The sequence below is a fragment of the Chiloscyllium punctatum genome, chromosome 1 (assembly GCF_047496795.1).
Source record: "Chiloscyllium punctatum isolate Juve2018m chromosome 1, sChiPun1.3, whole genome shotgun sequence".
Lineage (NCBI taxonomy): Eukaryota > Metazoa > Chordata > Chondrichthyes > Orectolobiformes > Hemiscylliidae > Chiloscyllium > Chiloscyllium punctatum.
Genome location: NC_092739.1, coordinates 112,956,621 through 112,974,459, shown reverse-complemented (window position 1 = coordinate 112,974,459; position 17,839 = coordinate 112,956,621). Strand labels below are relative to the sequence as shown.

The 17,839-nt window shown below is 42.8% G+C and overlaps 1 protein-coding gene across 2 annotated transcripts in view; it reads right to left on the bottom strand.

Moving 5' to 3' along the window:
• Positions 1–4,382: 4,382 nt before the first annotated feature.
• The window catches only part of ca9 (carbonic anhydrase IX), a 104,030-nt gene continuing 90,573 nt past the window's right edge, over positions 4,383–17,839 (bottom strand). For both annotated transcript variants that reach the window (XM_072572269.1, XM_072572276.1), the window contains 2 exons: positions 17,005–17,092; positions 4,383–5,893 (listed from right to left, as the gene is read on the bottom strand). In XM_072572269.1, the coding sequence (XP_072428370.1) occupies positions 5,833–5,893; positions 17,005–17,092 (149 nt within the window). In that variant the 3' untranslated portion in view covers positions 4,383–5,832. The remainder of the gene's footprint in view (positions 5,894–17,004; positions 17,093–17,839) is intronic.

Here is a 17,839-nt window from a genome sequence, read left to right as displayed (position 1 = left end):
CACCATTCAGTTGGTTTATGGTTGAATTGTATCTCAACAATTTACTGGTTTAATGTAGCAAACAGTCGAGACAATGTCCACAAGAAGTTCATTCTCCTACGTTTTCTGCAGTATTACAGTGGGGAATTAGCTTGAAAACCAACAGCAAGTTGAACTGATTGCATCTCTTTTTTTTGTTGCTAAGTCCATCTTATTTTGGTCAGATAAAGGAATTCTTCCTGCTCTGTAAAGACAGCAAAATGTGTGCTGGGTTTTAATGAGCAGACCTACATGGGGACAGGGTCCATTGTGAAATATTACAGACGCTGGAGATCAAAAATTCAAAGAAAGGAAATGTTTGAAATATGTAGCAGATTTGTGGAAGAGAGAAACAGAGTTAAAGTTTCAGGTTGGTGACTTTTTGTCAGTTCTGGGGCAAGGTATCAATCTGGAAGGTTAAAGGTGAGTTCGAACACACTCTCTGCCTATTCAATCTTTTCCATCGTCATCACCTAATTTAGCTGTAGTTGTTCCCATCCCTCCCCATCTATGTATTTCCTCAGCTCAGTATGCAGCACACAATGGCAACCTATGTCCTATGTCCTATCTCTCTCTCATCACCACACTCAACAATTTCATCTATCCATTCAATGAATGCTTGCCTTTCTGCATCTCTTCACTTAGCAAGATATGAGTACTCAGCTCACTCGGGGCAGGCAGAGAACTGCGGGTGAGGTGGCGGGGCGCGGTTTGGTCCTCTATAGAACACACAGCTGACATCTGTAGAGGTGGAGGAGACAATGGAGCTGAATAAAGTTAGTGCAGTGTAGGTCCTGGATGTCAGAGAGGGAGGGATAGGATGATCCTAGCCAACGGGTGAAACAACAAAAAAAAAGTGTGTAGAATATGAACACTTTTATTATAAAAATTCTTATCTTGTCCTCACAAGTTCTTTTTGTTTGAAAAAGAATCTACCCTAGGCCCTTGCCATGTGCAGCAAAAATGGCTAAATCTGGTTTGTCGAGTTGTGGAGTTCTCCTGAATGTGCACTGACACAGCACACATGTAGGTCAGATACTTGATGGGACTGGTGAGGCTTTGAATCTGCTGGTTCACTCTTTACAAGTGAGAAAGGGTTAACAAGTAGATAAGGAAAAACACTGGAGAATCCAAAATAATAAATCCAACAACTGTGGATATCTGGAACTAGAAATTTTAAATAAAAACAGAAATTGATGGAGGAACTTTTCGGGTTTTACAGCATCTGTGGAGAGAAAGCGGAAGGCCAGTGATGGTCAGAAGCAAGTTCTGATGAAGGGTCACTGGACTTGGAACATGATTCTGTCTTCTCTCCACAGATACTGGATAGTCTGGATTAGAGAGTTCAATCCCTGGACACTGATGATGCACCCTGTGGCTGTTGATTAACAGGAAAATGAATGAACTTAAAAGCGGACTCACCACAATTAGAGAGATTGGAGGAGTCCACTGTAAACCTGAAGGAGGTGAAGCTGTAGGCCACCCAGAGTGCCTACCTTCTGAGAGTAACCAGTGAGATATGCATCATTTAACGTTCCAATCTGAAGTGGTTAGCAAAATGATCATTGACATCCTGCTCTCTCTCAGGAGAATTGTGTGCTTATGGCCTAGTGCACTGGAGTTAAATGCTTGCTCCCCACTGAGTCCCCGATGTACTGTAATTTGTCCCAGTTTTAAACCCCCACCCTCTCTGCAGCCTTTCCTAATCTGAAGCTCTCCACCAAAGTAAAATGCAGTTGATGAAGGAGCAGCGCTCCGAAAGCTAGTATTTCCAAATAAACCTGTTGGACTATAACCTGATGTTGTGTGATTTTTAACTCTACAATAAGAGGCAAATGTAAACTTGCAAACAAAAATTAATAACTTGAAGGCACTTGTCAGGAACAGAACTTTATTAGTTGATTCGTATAGCATGGAAACAGACCCTTCAGTCCAACTAGTCCATGCCACCCATGTTCCCAAACTAAACTAGTCCCACCCACCTGCCTGCATTTGGCCCATATCCCTCTATCCATTTCCTATTCACGAACTTAGCTAAATGTCTTTTAAACATTGTAAAAACACCTGCAACCATTAATTTCTCTGGCAGTTCATTCCACACATGAATTACTCTCAGTGTAAAACATTTCCCACTCGTGTCCTTTTTAAATCTTTTTTCTCACCTAAAAAGCATAATTCCTGGTTTTGAACTCTCCCACCTTAGGGAAAAGATCCTTCTTATTCACTTTATTTATGCCCCTCTTGATTTTAGAAACCTCAATAAGGTCACCCCTGCACCACCTACACTCCAGTGGAAAAAAATCCCAGCCTTTCCAGTCTATTTTTATATTTAAAACCCTCCATTCCTGGCAACATCCTAATAAACCTTTTCTGATCTTCCTCCAGTTTAATAATATCCTTCCTACAACAGGGTGACAGCAGAGACCTCACCAAGGTGCTGAACAACTTTAGCATGACAACCCAATTCCTCAGGTCAGGCAGCATCCAAGGAGCAGGAGAATCGACGTTTCGGGCATGAGCCCTTCTTCAGGATTTCCTGAAGAAGGGCTTATGCCCGAAACGTCGATTCTCCTGCTCCTTGGATGCTGCCTGACCTGCTGGCCTTTTCCAGCAACACATTTTCAGCTCTGATCTCCAGCATCTGCAGTCCTCACTTTCTCCAACCCAATTCCTCAACCTTAGGGTCCGAACAATGAAAGCAAATGGTATTACCCACAGTCTCTAACATTGGCATGAACCACCTCATATCTCAAAACGCTTTGTTCAATTTTGAAGTAGTGCTCAAAACAATTCCTTTAAGAAGTTACTTAGAAGCCAAATAGTATCTTGCGAAAGCAAGATACTTAGTTGTTTGTTCTCCAAATTCAGCCTATCACCCTGATTTGTGTTGCCCTGTACTGGCTCCACCCAATATTAAAACTATAAACTCCTTGTCTGTTTCCTGGCAATGAACTCATCTGTATCCTGGCACACCTTGTCTAACTTTACCCCATAGCGTCCTTCAGCCTTGCATACATTCACACATCCTTTACAATCCTCTGACTCAGCTCTTTTGCACAACCTTCTGTTTCTTTGTATCTTCATTGGTAGAAGGGCTTTGAAGCCACCTGAATTTAGACCTCATCCATGTTTGGTGCAAACAAAATCAAAAGGGCTAAATCCCAGAGGTATGTTGAGAATGCTGCTGTTGACTCACATTAAGGGGCCCCATGAAAAAGCAACATCAATGTGAATCAGGAGGAAAGCCCTCCATTGGTTGGAGTCACACCTAACACCAATGATTCGTCACCCGCAGGACATTACTGTAGGGTTTTCCCAGGTAGATATTTTTTCCAATCAACTTGATCAGATATGTCGTGGCACACATCTGAAGCAGTTGGAATGTGAGTCCACACTACCGCTGCAGTTCAAGAGCCCTCATTTCCACAGGATATTTTTTCCCTTTTTCTTTAGATCCACAGTCCTAAATATTTTTCTTTCCCTCACAAAATCACCCGTGTTTTCCAATTGACTAATTTACATGCAAAGCCTGTCCAGGGCAATGCAGACTATCAAAGGTCAGGAAGAGGGGGAGGGGCCTAAATCAAAATGGAGTTAGAATTAAAATCCCTACAGTGGAAACAGGGGATTCAGTCAAACAAGTCCACATTGACTCTCCAAAGAGCATCTCACCCAGACTCACATCCCTTTCCTATCGCTGAAATCCATATTTCCCATGGCTAATCTATCTCACCTACACATCCTTGTACACAATGGACAATTTAGTATTTCCAGTTCACCTAACCTATACATCTTTGGACTACAGGAGGAAACCAGAGCACCCGGAAGAAACCCACGCAGACACAGGGAGCACATGCAAACTCTACACAGACAGTCGTCCGAGGGTGGAATTGACCTCAGGCTCCTGATACTGTGAAGCAGCAGTGTTAACCACTGAGTCACCGTGCTGCCCCAAAACTGTGTATTTCCCATGACTAATGTTGGAAATTCCTCAGGATATTGTCCTATGGCCAACCATCTTCAGCTGCTTCAAACAATCTAATACACGGTTAGAATTAGGGACGTTCACTGACCATGTTCAGTTCTTTCAAAACTTCCCAATTACTGAAGAAATCTGTGCCAACTCTGAAAAGTCAACAACAGATAACATGTATGCCACAGAAGTTCCAGGTAATGACCATCTCCAATAAAACATAATCCCATCATCTGCTCTTGTCTTTCACAGTGATTATCATTACGGATAATTCACCAACAACATCCTGGTTCTATTAACTAAAAATACTAGACCAGCCTCATAAACACAAGAGCCGGTCAGAGGCTAGACATTCTGTGGCAAGAAACTCAACTCTTGATTCCTCAAACTTATCTACAAGACACAAGTCAGGAATGTAATGGAATACCCCACGCTTCCCTGGCTGAGTGCAGCTCCAATAAGATTCAAGAGGCCTGACATCATCCTGGATAACATAGCTATTTGGTTGGCACCACATCCACTACCTTCAACATTCACTCCCTGCACCACTGCACAGGGACAGCTACAAGATTCATTGCAACAACTTGCCAAGCTTTCTTGACAGTACATTGCAACCCTGTAACTTCTAACACCTATGAAGACCCCACATTTGAACAAGCAATACCCATCCTGACTTAAAACAATGTAATTGTTCGTTCTTTGTTACTGTGTCAAATCCCTGAAACTCTCCCTCCGAACCATACAGAGTGCAGTGGTTTTTGAAGGTCACTCACTACGATGTTCTGGCTTAGGGATACACAATAACTGCTGGCCTTGTCAAAAACAACAATGTGAATGAATAAAAACTTCAAACACCCTCCCGAAAATCATTCATTAGACCATTTCTCCCTTTCCATGCCTCTGCAAACCCATTTTTATGATCCAGCTACTGATCAACTTTTCTAAATTTTATTTTCTTGGAAGATATTTCCCTGTCTAGCTGAATTAGTGAAGCCCCTGGGACTTTGTCATAAACCATACTATGAAAATGCAAGTTATAGTCTTACTATCCTGAGGGTGATCTCTTGATTTGTGATTATAGTTTCCTTTACTCCAACAAAAATCTTGTTTTAGACAGTCATTGCTGTCAGTTATGGTTTACAATAATGCTTTTTAAAGGATTTCTCAAAGCCATCATGCAACTTCTTCCAGTAGAGGTTATTACTGACTTTATATCACTTTACAGAGTCGTCAGGTCAAACTAAGGAAAAGATACAAATACATTTTTGCGCACATCTGTTTCCTCCCAAAATTATACTTCACCAAACAGATATACAGTTCAACCCTGTTTCTGCAATTTTGTTAATTAAATATACCCAAGCACTGAACATTATCCTCCACCACCACCGAAAGTGTATGTGACATCCTGTGTCATACAGTAAATAAACTTGTGCCCTTGTATATCACATTGCATATAAAAAATAAGCACACAATAATGAATGTAAAGTTAACTGTCTTACACAACTGATCAAAATTGTTTACCAGTCTCCTAGTATCTGAACAATCAATAGCCTCAGTGAAATTGCCCTGATGCTGTACAGCTCTACTCTTTAAGTACTGCATTTCTTTACATTGTATTCAGATCGTGACATATTACACTGCAGAATTTTATTAAAGCATGAGCCCTTTCTAGAACTGTACAGAATAATTGTTATTCAGAAACAGTCTCAACTGCATTAAGCTAAAGTTCTGAACAGGACAAATAACAAACAGGTAATTTGTTCTTGAGGAATCATTAACTTCTGCTCTAACATCCAGGTTCAATTCCAGGTTTTCTGCTGGTAAACAGATTTGCTGAGTTCTCACGCTTCCATTGTAGCAGCAGGTTTGTAGATTACCTTCTGTCCTCTTTCAGTGTTTGATCTGTTAAAAACAAAGTTTGCAATAAGAAGTGAAACATTGCTGTGAAAGGAATCAAAGAGAGAAGAAAACTGATGCATTGTTTTACAAGGTATACAGATTCAACAAAAGGTTGAAGTTCAAATTTTTAATTTGGTTGCTCTTTCTCTTTAACAATACTTTCAATAGATAAGAGTTATCTGCATCAATGGATATTAATACATAAATGCCTCAGACATGCACATCAGAAGGACGTTAATTTCTGGGTCTATGCTAAATCACCTTGTGTGACAGCTGAATCAGCACTATAGGCAAATAACGTCTCTGTCTTTGGGCTAAGAAAAGGAGACAATCAGTAAAGAGCTTCATTCTGTTCACTATCCAATAGCATATGCTATGTTATGTGAGACCTTGAACATGATTTACTCATGCTCATTATAAAAAGTGGCTGTTGACATTCAATTTCTACACTCATATGGAAATAAAACTAATTTGATCAATGTATCAGACACTTTCGAAACTCTGCAATAGGAATGAAACTGGATGGCCCATATGGCACCAACTAAGGCACTGGAAATTACAACACATAACATAGCCCTATTGAACCTGGCAAGAATACTCCTTACTAACATCTGCAGACTCATGCCAAAATTAAGCGAACTGTCTCAGACTAGTAAAAGAAACTGTCGGACAGTCATATCCACAGAATCATAGCTTACAAACCAATGATGCCCCAGACACCATCACCATCCCCACTGACAGGCCAGACCCAACAGAGGGATTGACACAATGGTATACAGGTGGGAGCCCTTAACGTTGACTCTGAATCCCATAAAGTCTCATGATATTGGGTCAAACACGGGCAAAAAAATCTCTTGTTGACCAATTCACTGCCCACTCTCCAGCTGAGGGATCTTCTGCATTTTGAATACTGACTACAGGGTGTCACAGGGTACAATACATAATCTGGGCTTTTCTCTTCTTGATTCCTGGGATGCGTGGGATTCACTGGCTGGGCCAGCATTTATTGCCTTTGGAGTGGCCTCCTGGAGGCACTACAGACTGTGTGGAGTAGGGACACTCAAACGTCATTAGGGAAGGAGTTTTAGGATTTTGACCCCATGACATTGAAGGAAAGCAATATGTTTGGATCAAGTTGGTGTGAGATTTGGAAAGATGGTGGTGTTCCCACATAGATGCTGACTTTCTAGGTGGTAGTGGTCATGGGTTTGGAAGTTGTTGTCAAAGAAGCCTGATTTTCTGCAGTGCATCATGTAGATGGCACACATTGCTGCCACCGAGTGCCGGTGGTGCAGGGCGGAGTAGATGCTTGAGGGCTGCTTTGGTCTGGATGGTGTCAAGCTCGAACATTGTTGGGGCTGCATCCATCCAGGCAAGTGGAAATTTCAATGTCCATCACCAAGAGTGACTCAGTAGCTCTACTATAGACCAAAACCTCAAGGATATAGTTGGTAGACTAGGTCTGCTACAACTGGTGAGGAAACTAACAAGAGGGAAAAGATCATATTTGACCTTGTCCTCACCAATCCACCTGCGGCCGATGCATATGTTCATGACAGTATTGTTAGACATGACTGTCACACTGACATTGTGGAGATGAAATCTCATCTTCAGAGTAAAGATACCCTCCAATGTGCTGTGTGGCACCACTATCGTGCTAAATAGGATAGATTTCAAACAGATCTTAAAGAAATAAATAAAACAAAGAACTGTGGATGCTGGAAATCTGAAACAGAAACAAAATTGCTGGAAAAGCTCAGCAGATCTGGCAGCATCAGTGGAGAGAAATCAGAGTTAACGTTTCGGGCCCAGTGGCCCTTCCTCAGAACTCAAGGACTCAGTTCTAAGGAAGAGTCACTTGACCTGGTACATTAACTCTAATTTCTGACCACAGATGCTGCCAGACCTTCTGAGTTTTTCCAGCAATTTCTGTTTTTGTTTCTAAACGAACTCAAGACTGGGCATCCATGAGGCACTGTAGGCTATCAGCCAATGTAGAATCATACTCCAACACAATCTGAAACCTCATGGCCCAGCATATGTCTCACTCTAGTTACCATCAAACCATCAACTTTAGTCCACTGGAGAGTGCAGTAGGGAATGCCAGGAGCAACACCAGGCATAGCTAAAATGGAGGTGTCAATTTGGGAAAGCTACAATATAGGACATTTTCCTTGCAAAACAGCATACATAGAAACCAGTAAAGCTAAGCGATTCTACAACCAATGGATCAGATCTAAACTCTGCAGTCCTGCCACATCTGGTTGTGAGTGGCGATGGACAATTAAACAACTCACTGGAGGCGGCGGGTCCCCAAAATTCCCCATCTTCCATGACAGGAGAGCCCAGCACATCAGTGCAAAAGATTAAGCAACAGTCTTCAGCCAGAGCGCCAAGTGGCTGATCTATCATGACCTCCTCCTGAAGTCCTCAGCATCATAGATGCTAGTCTTCAGCCAGTTCGGTTCAATCCACATGATATGAACAAATGGTTGGAGGCACTGGATATTGCAAAGACTATGGGCCCTGACACCACTGCTTTCCCTAGAGCAATAATAACTGCTGGTCCTGCCAGAAATACCCCCATGAATGAATACAAATAAGCACAAAACAAAAGCCAGGAAGTGTGAATAAGGAACTTAGACATCAGTATAAGTTGAGTTTTAGAAGATGATCATCCTTAAATCCCTGGACCTGACTGCCCTGTGCTTCATTTGTCATGTTCGAGCACATGCAGTTTTCACAAATAACCAGCAAGAGTCTAATTTCCCCTTCCGCGCGAGACTCAGTGATATAATGATGTTGAAGGAGTGCTGGATAGGAATGACAGCATGAGAACTGCCTGTCACTTCAGTTTAGGTTTGAACATTTGGATAGATCTTAAAAAAAAGGTTTGTATCAATGTTAATAGCTTTAATAGTTGTTTACAAAACAGTCCTGCAGACTTAGCCAGCTTCGAGGAATAGCAATTGACTGATCAGCATGAGATACATCTTATGATCCCATTTACCTCAACTAACAGTGAATGACCTCCTAGGGGCAGCATTCAGATTAGAGTCGAGAGTGTGGTACTGCAAAAGCACAGCAGGTCAGGCAGCAACCGAAGAGCAGGAAAATCAATGTTTCGGGCAAAAGCCCTTCATGAGGAATGAGGAATCTTTTTTCCCCCTAACCCCACCTCCCTCCCATTTATCTCGCCACTCCTGAGGCTCCCAGCCTCAAGCCTGATAAAGGGCTTTAGCCCGAAATGTTGATTTTCCTGCTCCTTGGATGCTGCCTGACCTGCTGTGCTTTTCCAGCAATCTCGACTCTAATCTCCAGCATCTGCAGTCCTCACTTTCACCTAGCAGTCAGATTGCAGACAGCATTACAGCATTTGAGGAAAGACATTCTGGCTATTGAGGGAGTGCAGCATAGGTTCACGAGGTCAATTCCTGGAATGGTGAGACTACCTTATGCTGAAAGACTAGAGTGACTGGGCTTGTATACCCTTGAGTTTAGAAGACTGAGAGGGAATCTGATTGAGACATATAAGATAATTAAAGGATTGGACACTCTGGAGGCAGGAAACATGTTTCCGCTGATGGGTGAGTGCTGAACCAGAGGACACAGCTTAAAAATACGGGGTAGACCATTTAGGACAGAGATGAGGAGAAACTTCTTCACCCAGAGAGGGGTGGCTGTGTGGAATGCTCTGCCCCAGAGGGCAGTGGAGGCCCAGTCTCTGTATTCATTTAAGAAAGAGTTGGATAGAGCTCTCAAGGATAGTGGAATCAAGGGTTATGGAGATAAGGCAGGAACAGGATATTGATTAAGGATGATCAGTCATGATCATATTGAATGGTGGTGCAGGCTCGAAGGGCAGAATGGCCTACTCCTGCACCTATTGACTATTACAAAATAGACTCAATTTTGGGTTTGGGTTGTACTAAAGACCTTGTGACTGCGGGTCCCAATCTCATGCTTGGCAGCAGTAAAAGAGTCGGTGGAATCAGCCAGGAGCAGTTCTCCTACGCTGCCTGCTCTAGTGAAGGGGGACACAGGCAGGCTCCTGACATTGCAGGACCAATTAGAACTTTCAGCTCTCAAAGCTCAAGCAGGAGAATTGGACCCAACATAGGCAGATCACGAGGCTGCCTCCATTTGAGTTGCCACCAGAGATGTGGATGGAAATAAAATATTACGTGGGGCTGGAGTTGGTGGGTCCCTCAGAACAGAGCAGAGGGGAAACCCCTCCAGAGTTTAAAGAAGCCTGTTTTATTTTGTAATGTTGTCTGCAATCTGAATGCTGCCACTAGGAGGCCACTCACTGTATCTTACTCTGATCAATCAATTGCTGTTCCTCAAAGTTTGAACTCCAGAGTTTAAAGCATGGGAATGTTAAACAGAATTCAAATACATCGGCGATCTGACCTAACATGGTGCCACCTTTCACCCAGTCCCAGGCAGCTCCAATCCCACTGTTCATGGGGCTGGGAAAATACAGGCCTTAATTTCTTTGTTGACTTAGTACTTGCTTTAACTGAGTGAAGGTGGTTTATTGTCAAAAACATCATTGTCAGAGGGACACAATCTGTTCACTGAAGAAAGAAACTCTGTTGTTTGCTGACACTTAAGGATTAATTCATTTTTATTTAAAACATTTGTAGAGCTCAGGATGATGCTGCCATTTGGAACTCATCCCTAACTGACTGTGAAAGGATTGGTTTGGTAGTGCCCTTAAAAAGACAAAGTCAGAGAGATGTACAGCATGGAATAAAAACGCTGGCCAGCCAGCAACACCCACATCCCATAAAATTAATAAATAATTTTAAAAATGGAAACAGACCCTTTGGTACAACTTGCCCATGCCAACCACATATCCTAAATAAATACAGTCCCATTTGTCAGCATTTGACCCATTTCTCTAAACCCTTCCAATTCATATACCCATCCAGACGTTTTTTAGATATTGTAAATGTCCCAGCTCATTCCATACATGTACCATCCTCTGTGTGTAAAAGTTGCCCCTTAGGTCCTTTTTAAATCTTTCCCCTCTCACCTTAAACCTATACCCTCTAATTTTGGACTCTCCCACTCCAGGGAAAAGACCTTGCCTGTTCACCCTATCCATGCTGCTCATGGTTTTATAAACTCCGATAAGGTCACCCCTTAGCCTCCTATGCTCCAGAGAAAATAGCCCCAGCCTGTTCAGCCTCTCCCTTTGCTCAAACTTTCCAAACCTGGCAACATCCTTGAAAGGATTCAGAAGAGATTAGGAGAAAGTGAGGACTGCAGATGCTGGAAATCAGAGTCAAGACTGTGGAGCTGGAAAAGTACAACAGGTCAGGCAGCATCTGAGAGCAGGAGAAATGACGTTTCGGTTTTAAGCCCTTCATCAGGAATGATTTCATCATCATTTACAAGTTTCACAACATCCTTCCTATAGTAGGGAGACCAGAATTGCACACAATATTCCAAAAGTGGCCTAACCAATGTCCTGCACAGCCGCAACATGATGTTCCCAGCCTCAATGATGGAACACCCCAGCACATCAGAGCAAAAGATAAGGCTGAAGCATTCACAGCAATCTTCAGCCTGAAGTGCCGAGTGGATGATCCACCTTCGCCTCTTCCTGTGGTCCCCAGCATTGCAGATACCAGCCTTCAGTCAATTTGATTTACTCCGTGTGGCATCAAGAAACTGTTGGAGACAATGGATACGGCAAAAGCTACAAACTTGGACAATGTTCCAGCAAAAGTGCTGAAGACTTCTGCTTCAGAATGTGCAGGGTGATAGAATATTCCCCACTTGTCTGAATGAGTGCAGCTCCAACAACTTTCAAGAAATTTGGCCACCACCAAGAACAAGCAGTCCCTTGCTTGGCACTGCATCCAAAAGCATCCATTCCCTCCATCAAATCTCTGTAGGAGCAGTGTGTACTACTTACAAAATGCACTGCAGAAATTCACCAAAGATCCTCAGGTAGCACCTTCCAAACCCACAACCATTTCCATCTAGGGAGGACAAGGGCAGCAGATATATGGGAAAACCACTATCTTCAAGTTCCCCTCCAAGCCACTCGCCATCCTGACTTGGAAATACATTGCAGTTCCTTTACTGTCGCTACGTCAAAATCCTGGCGTTCCCTCCCAGTTGGCATTGGGTCAACCCACAGCATGTGGACTGCAGCGATTAAAGAAGGCAGCTCACCACCATCTTCTCAAGGGCAACTAGGGATGGGCAATAAATGCTGGCCCAGCCAGTGACACCCACATCCAAAGGTTCAAAGAACATACTCCTGTGTGATACTGTGAGACTTTATTTCAGGTATTAAACTCTACTGATAGCATAGCCTAAATTGCATATTGAGATGAAGGTATATATTATATCATTATATAGGATCAGGGTTAACCCTAAGGCTTTCCATAGGTATGTCAGGAATAAAAGAATGATGAGAGTTAAATTAGGGCCAATCAAGGATAATAGTGGGAAGTTGTGTGTGGAGTCAGAGGAGATGGGGAAGCACTGAGTAAATGTTTTTCGACAGTGTTCACTATAGAAAATGAAAATGTTGGCAAGGAAGATACAGAGATACTTGCATCTAGACTAGAAGAGATTGAGGTTCACAAGGAAGAGGTATTAGAAACACTGCAGAGTGTGAAAATAGATAAGTCCCCTGGGCCGGATGGGATCTATCCTAGGATCATCTGGGAAGCAAGGGAAGAGATTGCTGAGCCTTTGGCATTGATCTTTAAATCGTCATTGTCTACAGGAATAGTGCTTGAGGACTGGAGGATAGCAAATGTGATTCTCTTGTTCAAAAAGGGTAGTAGAGACAACCCTGGTAATTACAGACCAGTGAGTCTCACTTCAGTTGTTGGTAAAGTGTTGGAAAAGGTTATAAAAGATAGGATTTATAACCATCTAGAAATGGGATAGTCAACACGGTTTTGTGAAGGGTAGGTCGTCCCTAACAAATCTTATTGACTTTTTTGACAAAGTGACCAAACAGGTAGATGAGAGTAAACTGGTTGATGTGGTGTATATGGATTTCAGCAAGGCATTCGATAAGGCTCCCCACAGTAGGCTATTATACACAATGTGGAGGAATGGGATTGTGGGAGACATAGCAGTTTGGATCAGTAATCGGCTTGCTGAAAGAAAACAGAGGGTTGTAGTTGATGGAACATGTTCATCTTGGTGTCCAGTTACTAGCAGTGTACCGCAAGGGTCAGTGTTGGGTCCACTGCTGTTCATCATTTTTATAAATGACCTGGATGAGGGCTTAGAAGGGTGGGTTAGTAAATTTGCGGACAACACTAAGGTCAGTGGAGTCGTGGATAGTGACGAAGGATGTAGTAGGTTGCAGAGAGACATAGATAGGATGCAGAGCTGGGCTGAGAGGTGGAAAATGGAGTTTAATGTGGACAAGTGTGAGGTGATACACTTTGGACGGAGTAATCGGAATGCAAAGTACTGGGCTAACGGTAGGATTCTTGGGAGTGCAGATGAGCAGAGAGATCTTGGTGTCTATGTACACAGGTCCCTGAAAGTTGCCATCCAGATTGACAGGGTTGTTCAGAAGGCATACAGTGTTTTGGCCTTTATTAATAGAGGGATTGAGTTCCGGAACCAGGAGGTTATGCTGCAGCTGTACAAAGCTCTGGTACGGCCACACTTGGAGTATTGTGTACAGTTCTGGTCACTGCATTAAAGAAGGATATGGAAGCTTTGGAAAGGGTGCAGAGGAGATTTACTAGGACGCTGCCTGGTATGGAAGGAATGTCTTATGAGGAAAGGCTGAGGGCCTTGAGGCTGTTCTTGTTAGAGAGAAGAAGGTTGAGAGGTGACTTAATAGAGACATACAAGATAATCAGAGGGTTAGATAGGGTGGACAGGGAGAACCTTTTTCCAAGTATGGGGACAGCAAACATGAGGGGATGCAACTTTAAAGTGAGGGGAGTTAGGTATAAGACAGATGTCAGAGGTAGTTTCTTTACTCAGAGAGTAGTAAGGGTATGGAATGCTTTGCCTGCATTGGTAGTAGATTCGCCAAGTTTAAGTGCATTTAAGTTGTCATTGGACAGGCAAATGGATGTACATGGAATAGTGTAGGTGGGATGGGCTTCAGATTAGTATGACAGGGCGGCGCAACATCGAGGGCCGAAGGGCCTGTACAGCGCTGTAATGTTCTAACTGTTCTATTATTTGGGACTTTTTGTTTTACAAGATAGAGGCCAATGAGTTTTTGGCTTTAGTTCTGTGCAGGTGGCTTGTCTTTTAAAAGAGCAAAAGGTAAGAGAGTAATGCTGAACAGTGAGTTCAACCAGAATCCCCAAGAAGGGCGGCACTGTGGCTCCGTGGTTAGCACTGCTATCTCACAGCGCTAAGAACCTGGGTTTGATCCCAGCCAGCCTCAGGAGAATGTCTGGAGTTTGCACATTGTCCCCGTGTTTATGTAGGTTTCCTCTGGGTGCTCCAGTTTCCTCCTACAGTCTAAAGATGTGCAGATCAGGTGAATTGGCCGTGCTGAATTGCCCATCGTGTTAGGTGCATTACTTAGAGGGAAATTGCTCTGGATGGGTTACTCTTCGGAGGGTTGGTGTGGACTTGTTGAGCCAAAGAGCCTGTTTCCACACAGTAGGGAATTTAATCTAAAAGTATGTGACTTAAGCTAAATGACGAGATAAGCTACTTGGAGAGATAGTGGCCAAAGTATTTACTAAATCAAGTTTTTACAACTTATGGAAAAAGAGAGGTTAGTCTACAAGCAGGTTCAGTTCAATATAAGGAAAAGAAACACACTAGCAAAAGGGTAGTTTCAGTTTTGATATCTGTATTGCCACCAAAGCTGAAATGATACTGTAACACAATTGGTGACTCCTCAGATACTGAAACAGTCCATGTTCAAATGTACAAGATGAGGACAATATCCAGGCTTGAGCTGACAAGTGGAAGGAACATTCACACTACACAAATGATCAATTCCAATAAGAGACAGTCGAACCACTGCTCCTTGACATCTAATGGTGTTACCATCATTGAATCCCCCATACCAACATCCTGGGGGTTACCCTTGACCAGAAATTCAACAAGACTTACTCCAAGAATGGGTACCCAATGAACACTGTCCGCTGGTTTCTCAGCAACAAACCCAAACAAACAAGACAAAACATATCCAGAAACCCTAGCCACTCTCCCCTACATCAAAGACATCTCGGAAATGACTGCCAGACTACACAGACCTCTTGGCATCATGGTAGCCCACAAACCCACCAACACACTAAATCAGTAGCTAATGAACTTGAAAGACCCTATACAATGAGCAAAACTAATGTCATTTACAAAATACCATGCAAGGACTGTAACAAACACTACATTGGACAAACAGGCAGAAAACTAGCCACCAGGATACATGAACACCAACTAGCCACAAAAAGACATGACCCTCTCTCAATAATATCCTCAAATACAGATGAGGAAGGACACCACTTCGACTAGGACAACACGTCCATCCTAGAACAAGCCAAACAAAGACAATTCCTAGAAGCATGGCTTTCTAACCAGAACTCTATCAACAAACACATCGAGTTAGACCCCCATCTACCACCCCCTGAGCAAAGGAACAGGAAGTGTCTTCACCACAGGAAATAACATCACCAAAGGAAATGACATCACCAACCCAAAGAAACCCAAACATATAACTAGAAAGCAAGAATTTTCAGCATTGCTTTGCATGAGGTTTAGATTAGATTACTGCCAGTGTGGAAACAGGCCCTTTGGCCCAACAAGTCCACATGACCCTCTGAAGAGTGACCCACCCAGACCCATTCCCTGAACATGTTCCCTAGTAGCGTGATGAAACGTCAATGAACCTTTCAGTTCAGCGAGCAAACCTACATCCAAAACCTCAACCTGAGCTACAAACCTTCTCAAAACTTGCTCCATAAACAATGGCTACAAGAGCAGGTCAGTGGCTAGGAATACAGTGGTGAGGAACTCGCCTCCTGACTCTCAAACCCTCTTCACCATCTACTTGGGACAAGTCAGGAGTGTGAAGAAATACTCTCCACATACCTGGATGGCTGCAGCTCCAACAACACAAACTTTCCACCACCCAGGACAAAGCAATCCCTTGAATTAGCACTGCATCCATTCCCTCCACCACCAACACTCAGTAGCTGTAGTGTATACTATCTGCAAGATGCTCTGTAGAAATTCAGCAAAGATCCATAGATAGCACCTTCCAAACCCACAGCCACTTCTATTTACAAGGACAAGGATTGCAGATATATGGGAACACCACCACCTACTATCTATCACTACTCCTTCACTGTTTCTGGGTCAAAATCTTGGGAATTGTCTCCCTAATAGCATTGTGGATCAACCCATAGCAGATGGACTACAACGATTCAAGGTGGCAGCTCACTACCACCTTCTCAGGGGCAACTAGGGACAGGCAATAAATGCCCAAGAATAAATTAAATTAAAAATTAGGTAGGGCGAGAAAAGCCCCGAGTTTCTCTCAGATTCTAGGGATGAAAAGGTCAATGTGTTAGCTTGTCTGTGTGTCCCATGGAGAGATGGAGAGGGCCACACATGCAGACAGTTGCCAAAGGAAATGCTTGTGAATTTGTCATATTGACATTTCTTACTCAACCAAAGATAGAAGTGATAATTCACTTTACTGAAGGACATTTCTTAGAAAAAGGGTTATATCATTGTTATGATGCTGTTTATGAGAAGATCTTTCAAAATTGTCAGCTATTTGTACAACATACCAAAGTTCTTTGTTTAATGTATAATAGCAGCTTTGTGTGAACAGTGACTGTACACCATGTTAAAGAAATTGCAAAAGAATAAAACTTACCATCCACCAAGCCAGGTTTGTCTTTGGGATCAGACTTGTCCAGTATTAGATTGACTGGGATCATAATTGTCTCTCAATGCAGTGCCTTTCTACTCCTCATGAATCAGCCAGTGGTAAGCCATCATTTTTATTCTTATTGCTTCTTTATACACTTGTTAAAAAAATGTCGCCTTTATGTTTGAATAGATTAATTGGTGGTACTAAATCATACCGAGATTTCTACAAATTTCGGAAATTTATAAAAAGCATCCACTCTTCTCACCTTTGTTTTTTTTGTTTCAGCACATAAACCGCAAATGCCAAAGCAGTACATCCGAATAAGGTCCCAAATATAACAGCCAGCGTATCACCTACAGAATATAACAGACATATAAGATCAGAACTTCTGTTTCAAGACAAAAGGCTCTGACTTTCCTCAAAGACAATGCATCTTAGGTCGGGGGTAGGTGTTGAGGGAGAGTTCTTACGAGAGATGTTCTCCATCAGCTGCTGTTCTGCCTCCTGACCATGAGCAAGTGTCAGTACAGCAGAGTAGGTGGGGCTTAGAAACCTGCTACAGGCTGTGCTGATGGCCTTGAACACTCCTGATGATAAATGATAAAGGCCATAAGTTGTACAACTGGATATTGTCTTTTTTTAGTCAGACCTGTCAGCTTTAAACTCACATCATTTTTTTTCTTAACCCTCTAACACCATTCAAACCCTCTAATATTGAAACAGGCAATTGATGGATTCGGCCTATGAAAACTCTAGCAGCAAGGCCTTGATTCCTTGCTCACAGATGGGCACTAGTTTCTACTTTGCTATAATGTGACAGAGTGGACTATTTGAGGGTCAAGTGGAACTTCCTTGTAACACATACATACCTCTTTTTCACAATAGACTTTTGATTGCCCCCCCCCCCCACCCACCCCCAAACTGCAGAGTCCCAGAATTAGTTGGTCATTCAAATAGACCCATACCAGAGGGTCTGGCAGGAGTCTCATAGGTGACTCAGGTAGTTACAGCATAGGAGGGGGGCATTCAGTCCATCGTGTCATCAATAAAATTCTGATTACACAAATTCAATTTTTCAGCCTTTAGACTAAAGCCATGAA